Source organism: Suillus subalutaceus (genome assembly GCF_016647625.1).
Source record: "Suillus subalutaceus strain FC151 chromosome Unknown DFJ58scaffold_62, whole genome shotgun sequence".
Taxonomy (NCBI): Eukaryota; Fungi; Basidiomycota; class Agaricomycetes; order Boletales; family Suillaceae; genus Suillus; species Suillus subalutaceus.
Genome location: NW_024540311.1, coordinates 19,269 through 35,625, shown reverse-complemented (window position 1 = coordinate 35,625; position 16,357 = coordinate 19,269). Strand labels below are relative to the sequence as shown.

General features: G+C 47.3%; 4 protein-coding genes across 4 annotated transcripts; 1 reads left to right on the top strand and 3 right to left on the bottom strand.

Annotated features, from left to right (window-relative positions):
- Positions 1-3,077: 3,077 nt before the first annotated feature.
- DFJ58DRAFT_841965 (uncharacterized protein) lies at positions 3,078-4,087 on the bottom strand (the record flags this gene model as incomplete). The annotated part of the gene is made up of 6 exons (XM_041392777.1): positions 3,078-3,146; positions 3,282-3,506; positions 3,566-3,607; positions 3,664-3,732; positions 3,803-3,881; positions 3,924-4,087. The coding sequence occupies 6 exons, from the start codon at positions 4,085-4,087 to the stop codon at positions 3,078-3,080; spliced, it is 648 nt and encodes a 215-aa protein (XP_041243239.1).
- Positions 4,088-10,459: 6,372 nt separating this feature from the next.
- Positions 10,460-12,596, bottom strand: DFJ58DRAFT_841964 (uncharacterized protein; the record flags this gene model as incomplete). Its single annotated transcript, XM_041392776.1, has 6 exons — positions 10,460-10,637; positions 10,693-11,338; positions 11,724-11,874; positions 11,922-12,394; positions 12,443-12,507; positions 12,547-12,596. 6 exons carry the CDS (start codon positions 12,594-12,596, stop codon positions 10,460-10,462), a joined length of 1,563 nt encoding a protein of 520 aa, XP_041243238.1.
- A 366-nt stretch (positions 12,597-12,962) lies between these two features.
- DFJ58DRAFT_841963 (uncharacterized protein) lies at positions 12,963-13,851 on the top strand (the record flags this gene model as incomplete). The annotated part of the gene is made up of 3 exons (XM_041392775.1): positions 12,963-13,163; positions 13,211-13,492; positions 13,534-13,851. The coding sequence occupies 3 exons, from the start codon at positions 12,963-12,965 to the stop codon at positions 13,849-13,851; spliced, it is 801 nt and encodes a 266-aa protein (XP_041243237.1).
- A 1,000-nt stretch (positions 13,852-14,851) lies between these two features.
- Positions 14,852-15,350, bottom strand: DFJ58DRAFT_661356 (uncharacterized protein; the record flags this gene model as incomplete). Its single annotated transcript, XM_041382208.1, has 2 exons — positions 14,852-15,153; positions 15,203-15,350. Coding segments are annotated over 2 exons (450 nt in total), but the record flags the coding sequence as incomplete, so codon positions are not given.
- Between the last annotated feature and the right edge of the window lie 1,007 nt (positions 15,351-16,357).

Here is a 16,357-nt window from a genome sequence, read left to right as displayed (position 1 = left end):
TGATGACCAAGAAAGCAAAAGTGCCCATCGAGCATCCATCTCCCGAAATTTGGGAAAAGCTCGAGCACCTGCTCTGTGATTTCATCCAATTCTTGATCAGAAAGGTCGGATGTAGGAGCTGTTGATGATGTATAGATACGAGTAATTGACCCATCCTCAGCTACATATTCAATATACACAGGTGGCCCTGGCTGAACAAAACCATGTTCAAGGGCGTGCTGCCGGACTGTATGGGGTGCGACACCAAAACAGATGCTAGGTCTGTTGGCCCTCGAAGTTGTAGCGCAGCCTGTAAGACTGTGGGATCAAGATCATATCTTGGTTGTCCTCGACTTCCTGTGGGCACCCTGTGAGTAATGGTCAAAGGAGGTGCATCGGAAGGATCAGATGAGTGTTGGGCAGCCTCGTCAAGGTGACTGATCATGTTGTGAATACTAGTCTCGATAGTAGTAGCCTCCTCAGCAGAGAAGAGATCCATGTGCTACAAATACTATGTCAGAGGTTGTATAAGTGTTAAATGTAGTGACTTGCCTGTCCTACAAGTGTCAGCAACCTCAAACATTCATTTCGCTGCGCTCCCAAGCGAGCAGCATCTCCCACCTGTGTGCGAAGGGCAGTATTGACCCGTTGTCCAATTTCGGTGTAAGCTGCCCGAATAGTTTGGATTGGTATTGGATGTATCTGCTGTTGCAAGTGAGCAGCATCCATACAAGTAGTTAGGGTGTGACGTGAATGCACCTGGGTGGCACCTGTACCCAATCCGCGGGTGGATAGAACTTCAAAGGCCTACCTGCACCCATGCGGGTGAGATTACCACAGGTGGATCCGCAGATGGTACGGGTCACCCACGGGTGACAAAATGTACATTGTTGGGAACTGTAGATACGACTTCCAGGGACATAGGTAGTACACAATATCCACAACCACTATCAATCAGAGTCGATTTGCACCGTCTGGTAACCTAGACATGATATGCCATTCATTTGTAGATCTGCCTTGACTTCATATCGAGTCTCCCGGATGCACCGTGGCTCAGACTGACTTTTGTGACACGAAATACCATGGAATGCAGATGGAGTCTGCAATTCACAACAGCCGGCCAGTTTATGTCATGTCCAGATGCCACACGAAGAATATTTGGAAATCGTGCAGAAAGCTTTCTCGATAGTGGAGAGTTGGTAGGTAAGAATGGGAGTGCTGATACATACAGATGGGGTGTGCTGTGTAGAATGATGCTGCCAAAAACTTGAATGAACCTCTGTACGTCCATTGCAGTCAACAAGACATCATTGAATTCGGAATCGCCCTGTGGTTGATCATGAGCCCTTTATCTGACACCTAGTAGCAATGTGCTCACTTTCAGCCACTGGGCAATAGGCAGAAGGGCACAAACTGCACCGCTGAGCGCATTGGTAAGGGCGAGCAACTTGAGCCAGAAAACACCCGCTTGTGGTCGAAGAACAGTTTCACTTCTTTCACAAGCCCCTGGTTGAAGGCTGTGGCTCGTACGTGCGATGTCCAAAATCGAGATGAGTATGACAGATGTGGGGAGATGAATTTTTGAATTTGTTCTTGTAGCCTGGGATCTTCACTATTAGGCAGATACAACGACTTTAAATCACAGATATTGAAGTGAAGACCGTCTTTCTCGTCTTTCATCAATCAAAGTGATGCGAATGCAAGGTCGCATTGCACCTTTGACAGGTCGATGAAAAACTCTCCACTGGATGTTTTATCCATCAAGAAATCATGAAAGGATGTGTGAAGGGGTCGGATTGGGGAAACTGGGTTGGTGGTGCCGGTGAGGAGGGAGCCCATACTTTTTACCACAAACTCCACGTCGAACTGGTCCTCTCGCTTTGGAAAATGGTGCCTCAGGGCGTTCAGGGAAGCTAAATGGTTCAGCTGTGCCTAGTATTTGTCCCATTACTGAGCGAAATCTTGCTAGCTCTATCGAACGAAGTTTCGGTGTGTGTGGAGATGTATCCCCGTGCATGATATCTGTTTAAAATGATGTGATACACGTTGTGCAACAGCGGACTTCTCTCAGCAGGATCGCGTGACACTACAGCCTCGTAGCAATCCTTTGAAGATAGCCCAGTATGGGACTTTTTGATGTATGCGCAAGTGAGACGCGCCCACTCAAAAAGTCCATCAGCTTTCTCAGCGAGGACTGCAAACTCTCTGTCCTGAAAATGGCACACTTCCAACTCATTGGATATGTAAGCATGGATGTCATGCTCTGCAACTGCTCTTGGAATATCATTCATCAACATCTGTTGAATATGCCGAACACCTTGAAACTCATCATTGATGTCACCAAGTGGGCAAGAGGTAATGATGAAGCGGAAGTTGCCAGGGAGGTCTGTTATTTTGGAAACGGAGGGGTTTTGATGTTTTCCAGCTAGAATGCCGAGGAGGTCTTTCTGTGTCTCTACTCCACCGCTCTCGTCCAGTGCATCGATCACGATCACGATGGGCTCCCCAGTCGACCCAGATGACTTCTCCAGTGGTTCAATAAGAATCTTCTGCCACTGCTGGATGATATCGGCCATCTTCTTGAGCGAATTCGCAGGCTCAACGGCATCTGATAATGCCCACCTCATTTCCAGATCACAGTCAGCCAGGTCGTGCGTGATGGTGGAAAAATCTTTTCATGGCGACGATCTGCTTCTCGCTGGCGGTCAAAAGAGTAACATGAACCAAGCCCTCCCACGTCATTGACCCACTTAGCAATGGTGTGGGCGATGGCCAATTTGCCCTTGCCTGCAGGGCCAGATAGATAGCTACAGCACACGTGGAACGTTGTCCCCAGTGCTATTGACCCATTCCGTGATCTGGGAAAGGATTTCCATGCGCGTCCCTTCAAGGCATTGTTTCCTGGTATCTAGTCCCGTGCCCTCTGCATAAGTCATACCGTTGAGGTCCAGTAACTCTTCTGAAAAGGTATGAATATAAGTCAAGTCACAAGTACGTCCAAACCCTTACCCGTATGGTGGATGTGTACGGCTACATCGCGAGTGACTTGCCAAGGACAGTGTGCATCGACAAAATTTGTTGAAGGTTCTCGTCTTGTGTCACAAAACTGTAAACTTGACATATTTTCTCGAGAAGTTTGAGTACCACTTCATCGTGATCCACTTGAGCTAGAATAATGATTGCTGAGTGGTGGGAGATGGGAAGAGATAAAAAGAAAATGTACTTTGGCTGCAAAAGACAACACACCCAGTGCCATCTTTGTATATTTAGTTCAGCTCCGATCGAGAGGAGAACCTGCATACATTCGCAATCTCTCCAATAACAGTGTCGAATATCCTGAGGGGTTTCAAATATGTGTCCTGGAAACCATCAGCAGCATCGAGATCCGCTTGTGCGTCTTGGTCAACAGACGCCACAGTTATCGCAGGTCCAGGAAGTGGATACATGCGTCTTGCAGCCTCTTGTGCATCCCAAAGTGCTGATTGGATATCAGCCTCCAGTTCCACACCAGATGAGGCAGCCTGATCCTGCATGGCCACCAAAATTTAGAGAGAGCACAGACTAAAGGGCAAGTTTGAGAACCTACCTTGATATTCGGGGGAGCAGGGCTATGGGAATCCTTTGAGCGCTTGTTGCAATGTTAGTTGTATTCTAGGATCTCATTACGCACGCTCGTGGACTCACCAATATCCTTAACTTCTTTGCACTGTACTTAACATTGCTCTTGACCCCGGCTCTGTTACAGGGTCGGTGCTAGACGAAGGATGAGTCAATGTCAGTGTTTGAAGTGGAGTGAATGAAGTGATGCTCAAAAACTACGTACCGAGCTTCCACGAGCTGTTGCTTCGTTAGATGTGTGGGTTTCTTGAGTCGAATCCCTTGATAATTTGTGTTTCGTCATTCTGAATAGTAGCAGTTCAAAAGTCAAGTGGTGTAACATGCACGCTGCAATGATGCCAGCAACACCTCCTCCAAGGATTAGCACTTTGGCATCTTTGGCTGAGTGAGGATTGTAATGATTGTAATCATGAGTAGCAATGGAGGGTGATGGCAAAGCTGTGGCAAAAGCGGCAAAGCCAAGGAGCACGGCGAGGTGAACTTGACGCATCTCTGTGATGGGTGAAGACACACCTGATCTAAGTGATGAATCCGAGGCATTTATACCAGCGGGGAACGACCTGATGCGGGGGGCCCAGATAATCAGGCAATCTTGGCACAGCTGGAAGCGAGCAACCAGATACTAGTAGGATATGACTCTGTTGGTAAGAAAGACGTTATAGGACATGCAAAGTCTTACAGGCAGTGAGCTGCTTCACTCAGGGCGAGTGCATGAGCATCAGCCTTTCTGAAAGATTCAGATGCTTATGAAGCATCCCGACGCACCTAGCACTCGTTGACCCCCTTGTGAAGCATCAACACAGCTGAAAAACAGTGCCCAGTGGTACTAACTGAAGAAACAAGCTCGAAATTTCGGTTCGATAATCACGTGACACGTTTGCTGGCAAACACTGCAAATGCAATGCTTCCGTCGAAGTCTTGTAAACCTACCCTCCCCCACACTCTCCCTATCACTTATTTCCTCATTCCACTGACTCCTCACAATTGTATCAACTTCAACGCAGTGGAGCGTGTTCTCGGCGACCCTCTAGGAACGCGCAACTAGTCGTCTGTAACTGAAGACGATTATCATCAGACTCTGATCATGAACTGCAATCATTCCGACCGACTGTCCCTTGGTTGAAGCCACTTACCTTCCACGTCATCCTTCCCTCAAGGAGCCTGTCGATGCACGCATTTCTCGGACAAGATGCACCCGCCTTCCCTATCATTATTGCTGGTCTCACGAATGGCAGCAATGAATATTGACAATTTCTCTCAAGCCATTCATGCAGCTGATCTCAGTCTTGGTCTCCGACGCATCCCTGCTGGCTTCCATGTGGTGGTAAAGACTGGCGGTGCTGAATTCCAGATGAGAAACAGACCTGCACATGTAGATCGGGCTGTCGAATGGAATGAGCCCATACTTCTGTATGTTTTCCTTAATCTCATCTGTCCTGCATGTATTGAGAAGGACTCTAGGCCGGATCTTTGCACGAGCTTGACGAGTTGCTCCAGAATGCAAGAGACATTGATTGTAATTAATATATTTGCTGGTCATGTACTAGTAACTTGCAAATGATCGTTGTTGTGGGCATGCCTGAATTTCCCACCTCGATTCGATTCGCCTCGGCGGCAACACTACCTGCAGATACTTGAGTTCAGCAAGACCTCTGACCTGTACCCATGCAGGTGGAACCATCCAAGTTACCCACCATCCGTACCATCCATACCACGTTCCATCTGCGGGTGGTACCCAGGTGGATATCCAGGTAATGCCTACCCGTGTCCCAACAAGTGGTGACTCAGTGATGCACACAGCCAAATGCGTAATCAAAGTAGAAGTAAAAGACGAGCCTGCATTGAATCTAATCAAACCAAAAGCAGAGTGGTGCCTTGCGAAGGTGAAATTAAAATCAAGATACATCAAGATGTTTTGAACTTGTCCTTGCACACGACCTTGATCTTGTGCTAAGGTTCCCGCATTTTGTTTTCCTTCTTAATTTTTTGACCATGCCTAGGTCATCATACACCGTTATTCACCGTTATTCATCATGAGCTGTCATATCTTAAGCACAATCAGGTCAATTCAAGTCGCAATTTATTTTTGTCCAGTAGTGACCCCCAAACTTTTTGTCAGTGAGTTAGTGATAGTCCGTCTTTTTTTGGTTTGGACTTTGTGTTGAACTTTGGGGCTAATTGTTAAGGATTTCTCTTGCTGTTGTAGTGCATAAGTGTGGGTTCTTACATCCAGCCAGGTGATCTTTTTCACTGTGTGTGCATATGCAGGTTTTCCTCGGGGTGTGTGGGGGGGTAGTCTCTTGTATGTGATAATCTTTTCAATATTTTGATTAGGTGTTTGACGGTTATTGATTTATGTGATTCATGTAGACATCTATTTTTTGTTTTATGGTATGTTCTCTGGGGGGGCTCCCATGACTCCAGGCAGGGAGTTGTTTTTTTATTCTTTTTAATATTTTGATTGGGGCAAAGCTGATATTGAATTTTCTGGCAGTTTCAGGAGCAAGCAGATTTCAAGAGGTTGGGTGTTGGCTCTTGGGCCTTTTGTTGGGGGGTCCCATGATATTAAGAAGGGGTTGCTAACCTTTGTTTCATTGTTATCCAGTCTCTGCTGTGGGCTATTTGTTTCATTTCTGTTTGTGCATTGTGTTATTATCTTTTGTTGCACTGTTTTTCCAATGTTGCTCATTTCTTTGATTAGTTCTTCATTGCTGATCATGCTTATTGGCCATGACCAGTGGCCTTTTCTGATGAATGGTGCATTTAATGGCACAAATCTTACTAATATCATCCTATGGTCAGATGGGATCGCTGATGTACATGATTCCCAGTGGTGTGTGTTCTGTTTGTGGTTCAGGGCTGTGTATATCCAGTCCAATCATGAGTGAGTGTTCATGTTGCTGTAGAAAGTGAAGAGTCTTAATGACAGGTGTGTGGCTCTCCAGGTGTCTTGTACATTTACTTGTTGTTGTAAGTCTCTTAGTGCACTCGTGGTGTTTTCGTTATCTAGTCTGGCTGGGGCCCAGTCTATTGGTTCTTCTATGATGTTGAAATCGCCCATCATGAAGTTGAGTTGTGGTAAGTTCTTTTCTTGCCAGGTTCTCACTATGGTATTCTAAAACTCATGGTGTTGTGATGAGGTTGTTTGGGGCATAGATGTTTAGTATTGTAAGGTTTTCATTATTGCACCATTTTAGTCTTATTACCAGTGTCCTACCCGGTATGATTTCTGTTATTTCTACATCTGTTGTGTCTATTAACTCTTTTTTTAGTACAAAGGCCACCCCTGCGGAGTTTCTGGGATGATATGGGTCCTTCGAGTTTATGATTCTAAGTCTTCATGTGTATAGGGTGTCAATTTGTTGTTCATGCTCTGTTGTTAGGTGGGTCTCCTGGATGTATAGGATTCTGATTTTCTTATCTCTCATTACACTTTGTAGTGCTGGCCATTTTGATGTAGTGCTGTTTCCAAGGTATGTCAATGTGCATCCTTTCATATTTAGTGTGGTGAGGAGGATGTTTGCCCTCAATTTTTTCTTTTTAGGGGGGGTTTGGGTGTTTCTGTTTTGGTTTTGGTTTTGGTTGTCGTTTGCCTGGCGTGGCATTTCTAGGGGTCCACCTCCAATCTCCTGGGAAGCATCATTAGAGGGAGGCCCGGCAGTTTGAGGACTCCCTCCTCTGCTACTCAGGAGGCTCAAACCAAGGCCAGGAAAAAACCATCAAAATTGTTATTGGGATCAGTGTGGGTAGTAGTTTAGATACTGCACTGTCCTCTATGACCATCTGGAGGTGAGGGCTGTCATATCCCAGGCAGCCATGGTGGACATATGTTCATGCTTTCTAAAGGGGTGAGTCCTGAGCTCACTCATTCTTTGGTGGTCACTTCAGCTTCTCAGCACAGTGGGTCTCCAATCAGTATATTTGGAGCCGGGATTGGGGGGGGGGGGGTCATCTAGACTTTGCCCTGCGAGGCTAGACATGTGGGTTTTAAGTTTATGGTCAGGGTTAAACTTACATCACTGGGGGGTCATGTTTTTTGGGAGGAGGAGGATATATTCGAGTGTGGAGATACAAGATGGTGTGAGGTAGATAGTGGGAGGGATGGATGGGACAAGGTAGTGCAGGGTAGGCATCATAGCATTTGCTGTTCAGCTTACTGATCCTCTCAGATCCTTTCCAGTATATAAACCTCTGTACGACTCCTGTAAAGTTTCCTTATTTCAAATATCATATTAGACTTCACTCATTCAACATAGACTTGCTCTCTCTCACATCTGCTCTCGGACTTCGGTCCATCTTAGTATTGCCTTTCCTTATGCCTAGGGAAGGATTCCCTAGGCCGACTTTCCGGTCCTCCGGATTTATCCTTCCATCTACATCCATGCTTAGGGATTGACTCCCTAAGCCGGAGTTTTGCCTTTCCGGCACTTCCTGTCTTTCCGAGACTTCTATCTACTTCCTGTTAACTCCGTCTCTACTTAAGTGTAGTCTACCTCTGTTTGTTTCTACTCCAGACCTTGTCCATAGTAGCCTTTCCCCTCCTGTCCACTTCTCTGGTCCTCCTAGACCTTCGGACATTGTAACCTTCGGACAACGTACCCTTCGGATGTCATAACCTTCGGACCTCCGGACATCCTGTCCTTCAGACCACTCCTCCTATCCTATCCTGTTTTGGACTCTGTCCATTGCAGTCCCTCCTCTATGTGTTTCCATCTAAGAAGCTTACCATGGGAAGTCCTTCAGCACTCCACCAGAGTAGCCAGTTTCCAGAAGTCCTTTGGACCTCATCGGATCCCATCCGGACTTCATTCTGAAATTAAAGGCACATACTCGGGTAAGAGGCACAGTGTATGAGCTGAGGCCAAGCCCTTTGGATCCGTTAACCCTTGAGCTATGGTCTTAACAGGGGGGAAGAATTGTGAACCTAGTGCGATGATGTCTGGGAAGTGCTTGATGTGTTCCCATTGGAGAGGGGCAAGCATTGATGCTGGCAGTTTCAATACTGGACAGGTCTTTCATCTTTGTCAAGAAGGTTGGGGATCCTCCATGGTTTCTGGGGGGACTTATAAGCAGTTTTAGTCAGGGGGTGGGTTCCATTTGGGGGGGGGGGGGTATTCTGTTGCTGTGTCAGAAAGTGGAATTTGTGGGTGTTGGGTGTGTGGAGGGTGTTTATGCAGTTTTGTGTTAGGGTGTAGTGTTTCATTTTTGGTTTTTTCAGGGGAGTCAGGGTTTTGTTTTAGGGGGGCCATGATGTATTTTAGCAGTGGCTGGGGGGATGGAGTGGGATAGTTTATGTCTTGTTTCCATTTACTGTAGAGATATGCACTTAGCTTTGTCACAGCATCACACATCTAATGAATCGAAGCTATTTCATGTGACTGTCACACAAAATTGAACTCAGTTGAAGGTAAATTGTGACATATGGTAAAACATGAAAAAATGTGTAGATTACGGTCAATGTTTCCAAAAAACTTTGTACTGAGTATTTGTGCTTTCCACGACCAACAATCTCTTCATCACCTTCAGTGGTGAAAGCTGTGAGCTCTTGGTCATAACTTTCTGTGTCGTTGCAAGCTGGCAGATTGCCAGAATTGTCAGTACTGTAGCCATGAGGGACCGACCCTCCTGATGTCATGTGGATTAGTACAGCATCAACAGGAACATTGCAAGGGTCGAGCTCAACATCTGCAGTGTGCGCAAACGGTGGCTCAACCTTCAAAGCTATTTCTGAGGTGTCACAGGTCACAGCGGTCTTCAAATCTTCGAAGCTAAGCTTCAGTTGGTCACACCCGGATGACGTCGAAGCTTAGCGTGTATCTCTATAGTAGTCTGTTGTTGGGGGGTGTGTAGTCAGATACTACATTAGTTGTTAGTATTTTCCAGTGCAGGGTTTTTGTTCAGTTTTTATGTGTGTGTAGGAGGAGGCTATATGGTTGGAAGATAGTGTGCTCATGTTTGCAGGCATTTTCAATGTATGCAGCCTCATTTTGACTTTACTTCTTGGAGGTATTGTGTGTTCTTATAGGTAGGTGGAGTGGTACGATATTGTTGGGGTATGGCATTCACTTTTCGGTGTAGCATCTTGTTCTTAGGTTGTATCATGTCATGTGGGGGGTGTGTTGGTGTTTTTGTTTGTGTTTTGTTCTGGTTCATGCAGTCAGTTGTCGGACTGGGGCATTGTGGTGGTTTTGTGCAGGGTGAGACTGTTATATTTGTAGGTATGAGTTTGTTTTATGTCGGGTAGGTCTTTATATCTGAGCCGAGCCCCTTCAGTGACTTGACCCTATAAATGTGGTCAGCCCAAGTTGACATTATTCCATGAGACATGGGCCAGCCCACTGTGGGCCCACATTAATATTGTAGGTCGATGTGTCCGGGTGGGCTGGCAAGTGGTATTGTACTCGATGGTTCTGGCTCGGCCCATGAACAATGATCTTCAATACATTGGAGTGGGCCCACGGGTGCCAGGATCAAAGTACATTGTATTTGCATGTGGGCCCACAGGACAATGGAAATGTTATTCCTCAACAATTTTAAGCAGGGCCCTTGCTCCCCTGGTTTGTTGGATTACCATCGTTGATCACAGAATGTGAATTTCTGCCAGCAAGAAAATGACCAATATCATCGGCGAATGCAAGTGTCCACTGAGAAATACATTTAATCATGGCCAGCGACACCATATGGGCAGGTCCCGCAGGTAGCAAGATCAAATTACATTGTATTTACATGTGGGCCCACAGGACAATAGAAATGTTATTCCTCGACGATTTCGAGTGGGCCCTTGCTCCCCGGTGTGTTGAGTTACAATCGGCGATCACAGAATGTGATCGGCGAATGCAAGTATTTCCACCGAGATATACATTTAATCACGGCCAGCGAAATCATATGGGCATGGCAGCAGTTGTCCGATTTTCTCCATGTGAACGGTTGGCCCATTCAGAAACACTGGAATAGCCATGCGGGCCCAGATGTTGTCACCACCTATACAGGTGGGCCCTGCCAATGTATCGTGGTGACCACAGGTGGGCTCGCAGGGTGAACTGAATATAGAGGAGAGCCTAGAGCACTGCAATCTAATTAAACGGGTAGGCTCACCTGGTAGTGTTTGAACGAATGTATATACATAAAATGAACGGCGGCCACAAAAGATATTCAGACAACAGTACAAACAGGTGGGAAATCATTCCGCCGCCAGAGAAGCCAATGAGCACAGGCGAGTCATCCACAAGGTTTGCTGGACCAGCAGCAGATTCATGGGAGGACTTGGCAGTGTGTGTCAATGGGACAGCGGCCGATTGACCTGTGGCTTCGCCGGCGGGGTCGGCAGATGTGCTGGACGCCTCAGTGGTGGAGTCACTGGCAAGCAATTCGCCAGCAGCCAATTCACCAGTAGCCTCAGCACCGCACTCAGTGGTTGCAGATGTAGCTGCCGGCAGCAACTTCCAGAGGAGCTCATCGAATCTTTCAGCGAGGAGTGCAGACCTTGCCTCTTGTTCTGCCAATCTGGTGTTGGCATCTTCGCACCGCTTGTCACCGGCGACAACCTGGTCCTCCAATGCGGCGACTGCAGTGCAAAGTGTGGCAACTTCAGCCTGCAAAGCCAACATGCTGTCGCGGTCAGTAGAGGCAGAGGTTGGTGGAGGGATGGATGTGGATGGATGAGTAGGAACCTCATCCTCATTCTGCGCGGTGGTGGTGGTGTCTGACACTGATGGTTCAACATGTTGGGTTGCAATGTTTTCTACAAGAACATTAGTTGAGCGCAAGGTTGTAGAGAGAAACACATACGAGCTGGCGGCGAGCACCGATGGCGAGATTGAGAACAGGTCCGGCGAGATGTCGCAGACTTCCCTTTCACAGTGGGAACCTCTGAGCCTTTGCCGCCAGCACCTAATCTTCAGCCTGCTGCAGAAGGCACACACCTTCAACTTGCCGCCGTGGTCCTTGTTGAAGGCTTAGCGGTAGATGAGATCCCGTGCTACGCATTGGCCGCAGCGAGGAGCCCATGATGGCGCCGTTGTATCGGCGAAATCATCCTCCTTCAGCTGGGGACCTGAGGATGTGGTGGGCGCAGGGCTACCAAAATCTGACTTAGCTAGTAGACACAAGAGATTGGGAACACTTACCGGCAATTCCACATATGGCACACCCATCTTGGGTGCAGGGCCAGTGTTGGTTGCTGCAGTTGGCGTCCATGTCATCATCGCTGGCGACAACAGAGTGCCGGAGAGAACGGCGAGTCTTCTGCTCGGTAACCACCTTGGTGAGTTGACCAGGCTAAATGTGCCATTAGATTAATTGTGAAACCATAGCATTGGACTTACTTTGTAGATCATGTTGACGGCATGCTCCTTGTGAACTGGCACCATTGGAACCACCTCGTCTAGCTCAAGGTCATCATCACTGGTGATGATGGCCTTAGACTTCTGCCGTTGACGCTTGGATTGCGCCAGGCCGACTTTGGCTCCTAGCATTAGTAGCCCGAGAGTGCTTACCACGCTCAATGCCTCGCCCTCGCTCTTCGGCATCATCGGCGCGAGGAACACCCTTTGGCTGAGATGGGCCAGCTCTTGGCGGGGACGGCTGCTGCTGCTGCTGCTTTCAGTAACCAGCAGTGGCGGGGAAGAGAGGATGGCCTCGGATGCGAGGATCGTCAGCAACGATGTTGGCCCAGACGGGTGCAGGTGACCAAAGCGGTCCTGTCTTCGTCCATGTGGTTCATCAACTCGGCACCAGCAGACAACACCAAAGGTGACAGGATGGTCACCCTTTCGGCGTGTGTGGAAAAGACTTCGTGCTGAAACAATTGTAAGACATTGTGGGAGAATAAAGTTACAGTACTTACCATCAATTTTGCCATGTCCATGGCAATGCTGAGATGCTTTGGGTCCTCCAGCTGTAGCTGCAAGGCTTGGCCGAGGATGTGTTCCACCTGATCAGCAGCCTCACTGAAAGCATTGTTGGCAGCAGGCGATAAGTTGGTGTGCAGCGGAGGACATTGCAAATGAGAATTTGAAGGATGAAGTTCAAGATGAGATGCGGCGACAAACAGTAAACAACATAATATGTATCACGCTGTGGCCACATTATCGGCTGATTATGTAATATTCCCTATTGTCTTACTTTCGGTTCACATGTTGACATGTCAATATTCAACACTCAATGCCAACGATGTGGTCACATCCACTGATTCTTACAGATACTATGGGCAGAACAATGTAATGATATCAGGCAAACCACCGGACACATGCTATACGGCCTTAGTCGCCGATGGACACAACACAAATTTGAAATTGCCAAGTTCAATTCCCGACAATTCCATGTATTTAAAGCCTGCAACAACACTTGTAATTTGTCAGTATATCATGTCGAACATTATCTCTACAAGGTTGTCTGACGTCACTGCCGATGACGAATTCACCCTCGATTTAGCGGACTTTGCCAATCTCTTCCTATATGCTGGCAGCCACTTATTAAGGATTCACCGAGTGCTGGAGCAGATGAAGGACAATACATCGCAGAAAGTTCGCAAGAATATCGGCATGTACCTCAACTGGGAGGCAGAGGTAATTTTGTGTCATGTCCACGCCGTCTGAGTTAAATGATCTTACAGGCCTTTACCATCCCTTGGGTCACATTTTGCACCGGGTTGAGCATCAACCCACCATTATCACACAATTTACAGTATCTCATCGGCCTCCTGGCGATGAAACAGCTGAAGATGCTTGAGAGCTACGCCGATGTGTATCACTTGTTCATGACCTTGCCGGTAGACCCGCCGGCAACATGGATGAGAAGCCATGAAGGCAACACATATGAGCATGCTTGGTGGCTGGGTCCTCTTGACACCGAACCCAACGAGGTGTTCTTCAACACTTACCCAAACTGCGTTGAAGTGAAGGAACTCTTCACTGAGCATTTTTTACAATTGGTAAGAACTACATTGGCTTATATCAAGAGGAACAAACTGACTTCAGCCGTGTGCAGCCTGAGGGGACCGCGTTCCTCACGCCGGCAACCTTGATTGAACCCAAGATCACGCTGGTGGCTCAGCAAGTGTCTACCATTCGCGCCGAGGTCCAGCAGGAAGGTAATCATCTTCTGAAAATGATTGAAGACAAGGTTATAGAAGCAAGGATAGTGGCTGCAAGCTTGATGCAAATGGACAGTCTCCTGGGTCGGGATGTTGGTGAAGCCATCGCTGCGATGGAAAGACTTGTGAAGTATTTGAAAAGAGAGCAAAACATGTCCTAACCATATCTAGAATGTACATTACAGTGATTAACTACATGGTGTTAAAACTCTGATTCATGTAGCCAATATATATATCTCAAATGATCAGTAGTATTCTCTAGAAAATTGCAGTCACCATGAGTGATAGACAACAATGTCTTTCGCAGAGCTCCCAAGGTGTTCAGGGACATCTTGCCTTTGATGTATCCGACGTGGCTAACATATTCAAATACGCCGGTTCCAGATTACTAGCAATCCGGACAATGCTGGAATCCAGGCGGGGGTGTCATATTGGCAGAGGGTCGCATCATGTTGAATGAGTACCTGAACTGGGAGGCAAAGGTAAATGTTATCGCTGGTCCTTCATGCATTATGGACACTAATTGAGTCAGTCTTTCCTCCTTCCCTGGGTGTCAGTTTGTGAAAGTGCAAGGACTGACCCACCGGTATCTCAGAATCTTCACATCTTCCTTAGCATATTCAGGACTGGCACAGTCCGACACGTCGCCGAAGAAATGTACTCGGCACTTATGAACATTCCGGTGGAACCATCAAGTTCTTGGGTGACAAGTCATGTAGTGCAGAGCTACAAGTTTGCTTGGTGGAATACCACCTTTGACGTGACTCCTAACAAGGCTTTCATCAGCGTGCATCCAAGCAGTCATGAACTGTGGGACATCCTGTTCGATCACTTCGGGCAACTTGTAAGTGTTCAATTGTGACTGGGCCGGTGCTCCAATAGCTGATTCTAGCCCAAGGGTAACACATGGCACGCTGGCTGAAGGTCTTCAAACTGCTGTACAAAACAAGTGGAGAACAAGATTCACTCGGTGGAGCCGTCGCCACAAAGAATGGGCATGTGAGATGTGCTACCACTTCATTCAGCGCCGAATGATGGTCATCATCGCCGCTCACGATGCCTGGCGTATATAATTGACAAGATCTGCCTCAGCGAATAATCATTGAGAGCTGTTCTACATAGTACATCGGAGTGAGAGGTCTTCTACCCAGTAGTCCATCGTTATCCAGTATTTGCATTTTCTAAGACAGGAAAATGCTGCTCTGCTTGAGACGAGGCCTTTGTCCGTTTGAATGCATGACTGGCCTCTGCGTACAAATGTTGATAAATTTTGCATTGTCTGGCCGCATATCCCAGATGTCCCTCTTTATGGACCTGCCTGGAGATGTTACCTAGACGGATCCAATTCTCAGCTTTATGAAGAAAAGAGTCACAGGTCCAATCCATTTCATGCTTTACAAGCAACATCTCTTCTGCCCAACGATCTCTCATAGCCTTGGCACGGAGCCAATGCACACGGTAAACTGTATCGGCATGATGAGCGCCGGGCAGTGAGAAATCAGTCTCACTCACATTCATTCACCCAATCACTGCTATTAGAATCCCCTTGTACATCCATAGACCAAAACCAAGCCAACATATTGTTCCTTTGACCCCGAGAGTTTGGATCGGCGACCGCTGTGCTAACCTTGAGATGCTCCTTCAGCAACTGCTGGTATCTTTCTAGCACAGCATCATCGGCGGCAAGTTTTCAAAGTTGTGATCGGCACTTGGAATAGATACTTGCATTGATGCTAACCGCCCCTATCAACAGAATGAACTTGAGCCCAAGCCCTGGTGGATGCAGCTTGTGACTTTGCGGTCCTAACAGTTCTCCAGAATATTACCGCTGTAGAGACTCGTGTTTCTGCAGGCACATATGGGCACATTTTGCACCTTTTCACAACTCATGACAATTGGCCTTCAATGCACGACTCGCACCATCAGCTATATTCGACTTCTATCATGTCCCTAGTCGTTTTACACATAACGCGCAGCTTTCCCGCGAAACGCGCCATAGGCGCGGCACTTTCCCACACAACACGCAGCATTCCCACACACGCACCTTGTGCGCTTTCTCGCGCTTAAGCGCCCTGCATCGCCTATCATCCAGGAACGTCCGTCTATGTCCACCCACCTCATTGGTACGTCATATCCCTTGCCTCGTGGTTTGTAACAAGCATTGCAGCGCTATTACATGTCATTACGTATTCATAGTGCTTATTGCTCCTATCCTTTCCGCTTCCGATGCGATTTCCATAGTATAAAGTTTGCTGACTTACTACTTCATCATTATTACTCCCCTTTGCTGTACTTCCCTCCCTATTGGGTTTTACTTTAAAGTAGTAGTCACCACTTGGGCACACTTTGTGTTTCCAATGGTTATCGTTATCCGCCTATACTAGACTATTATCCGCACTCATTATAACACTCGCTCTGCATCTGCACTCGCTTTGCACATCTGTTTCCTTATCTGGTATTTTCCGCACAACGCGCGCCTTAGCACTCACATTCCCACGCTCACGCTTACCTTAGTGCGCTCTCTCGCGCTTCGCGCTCACTTCGCTTTTCTTCTTGCGCTTTTGCGCATCCATCGCACTTCAAGGGTCTTTCTTTCATCTGGTTCTGTGTTCAGTAGCAGTCCCCTTTAGGATCGAATGTTCTTGCATTCTGCGAGTATAGCAGCTA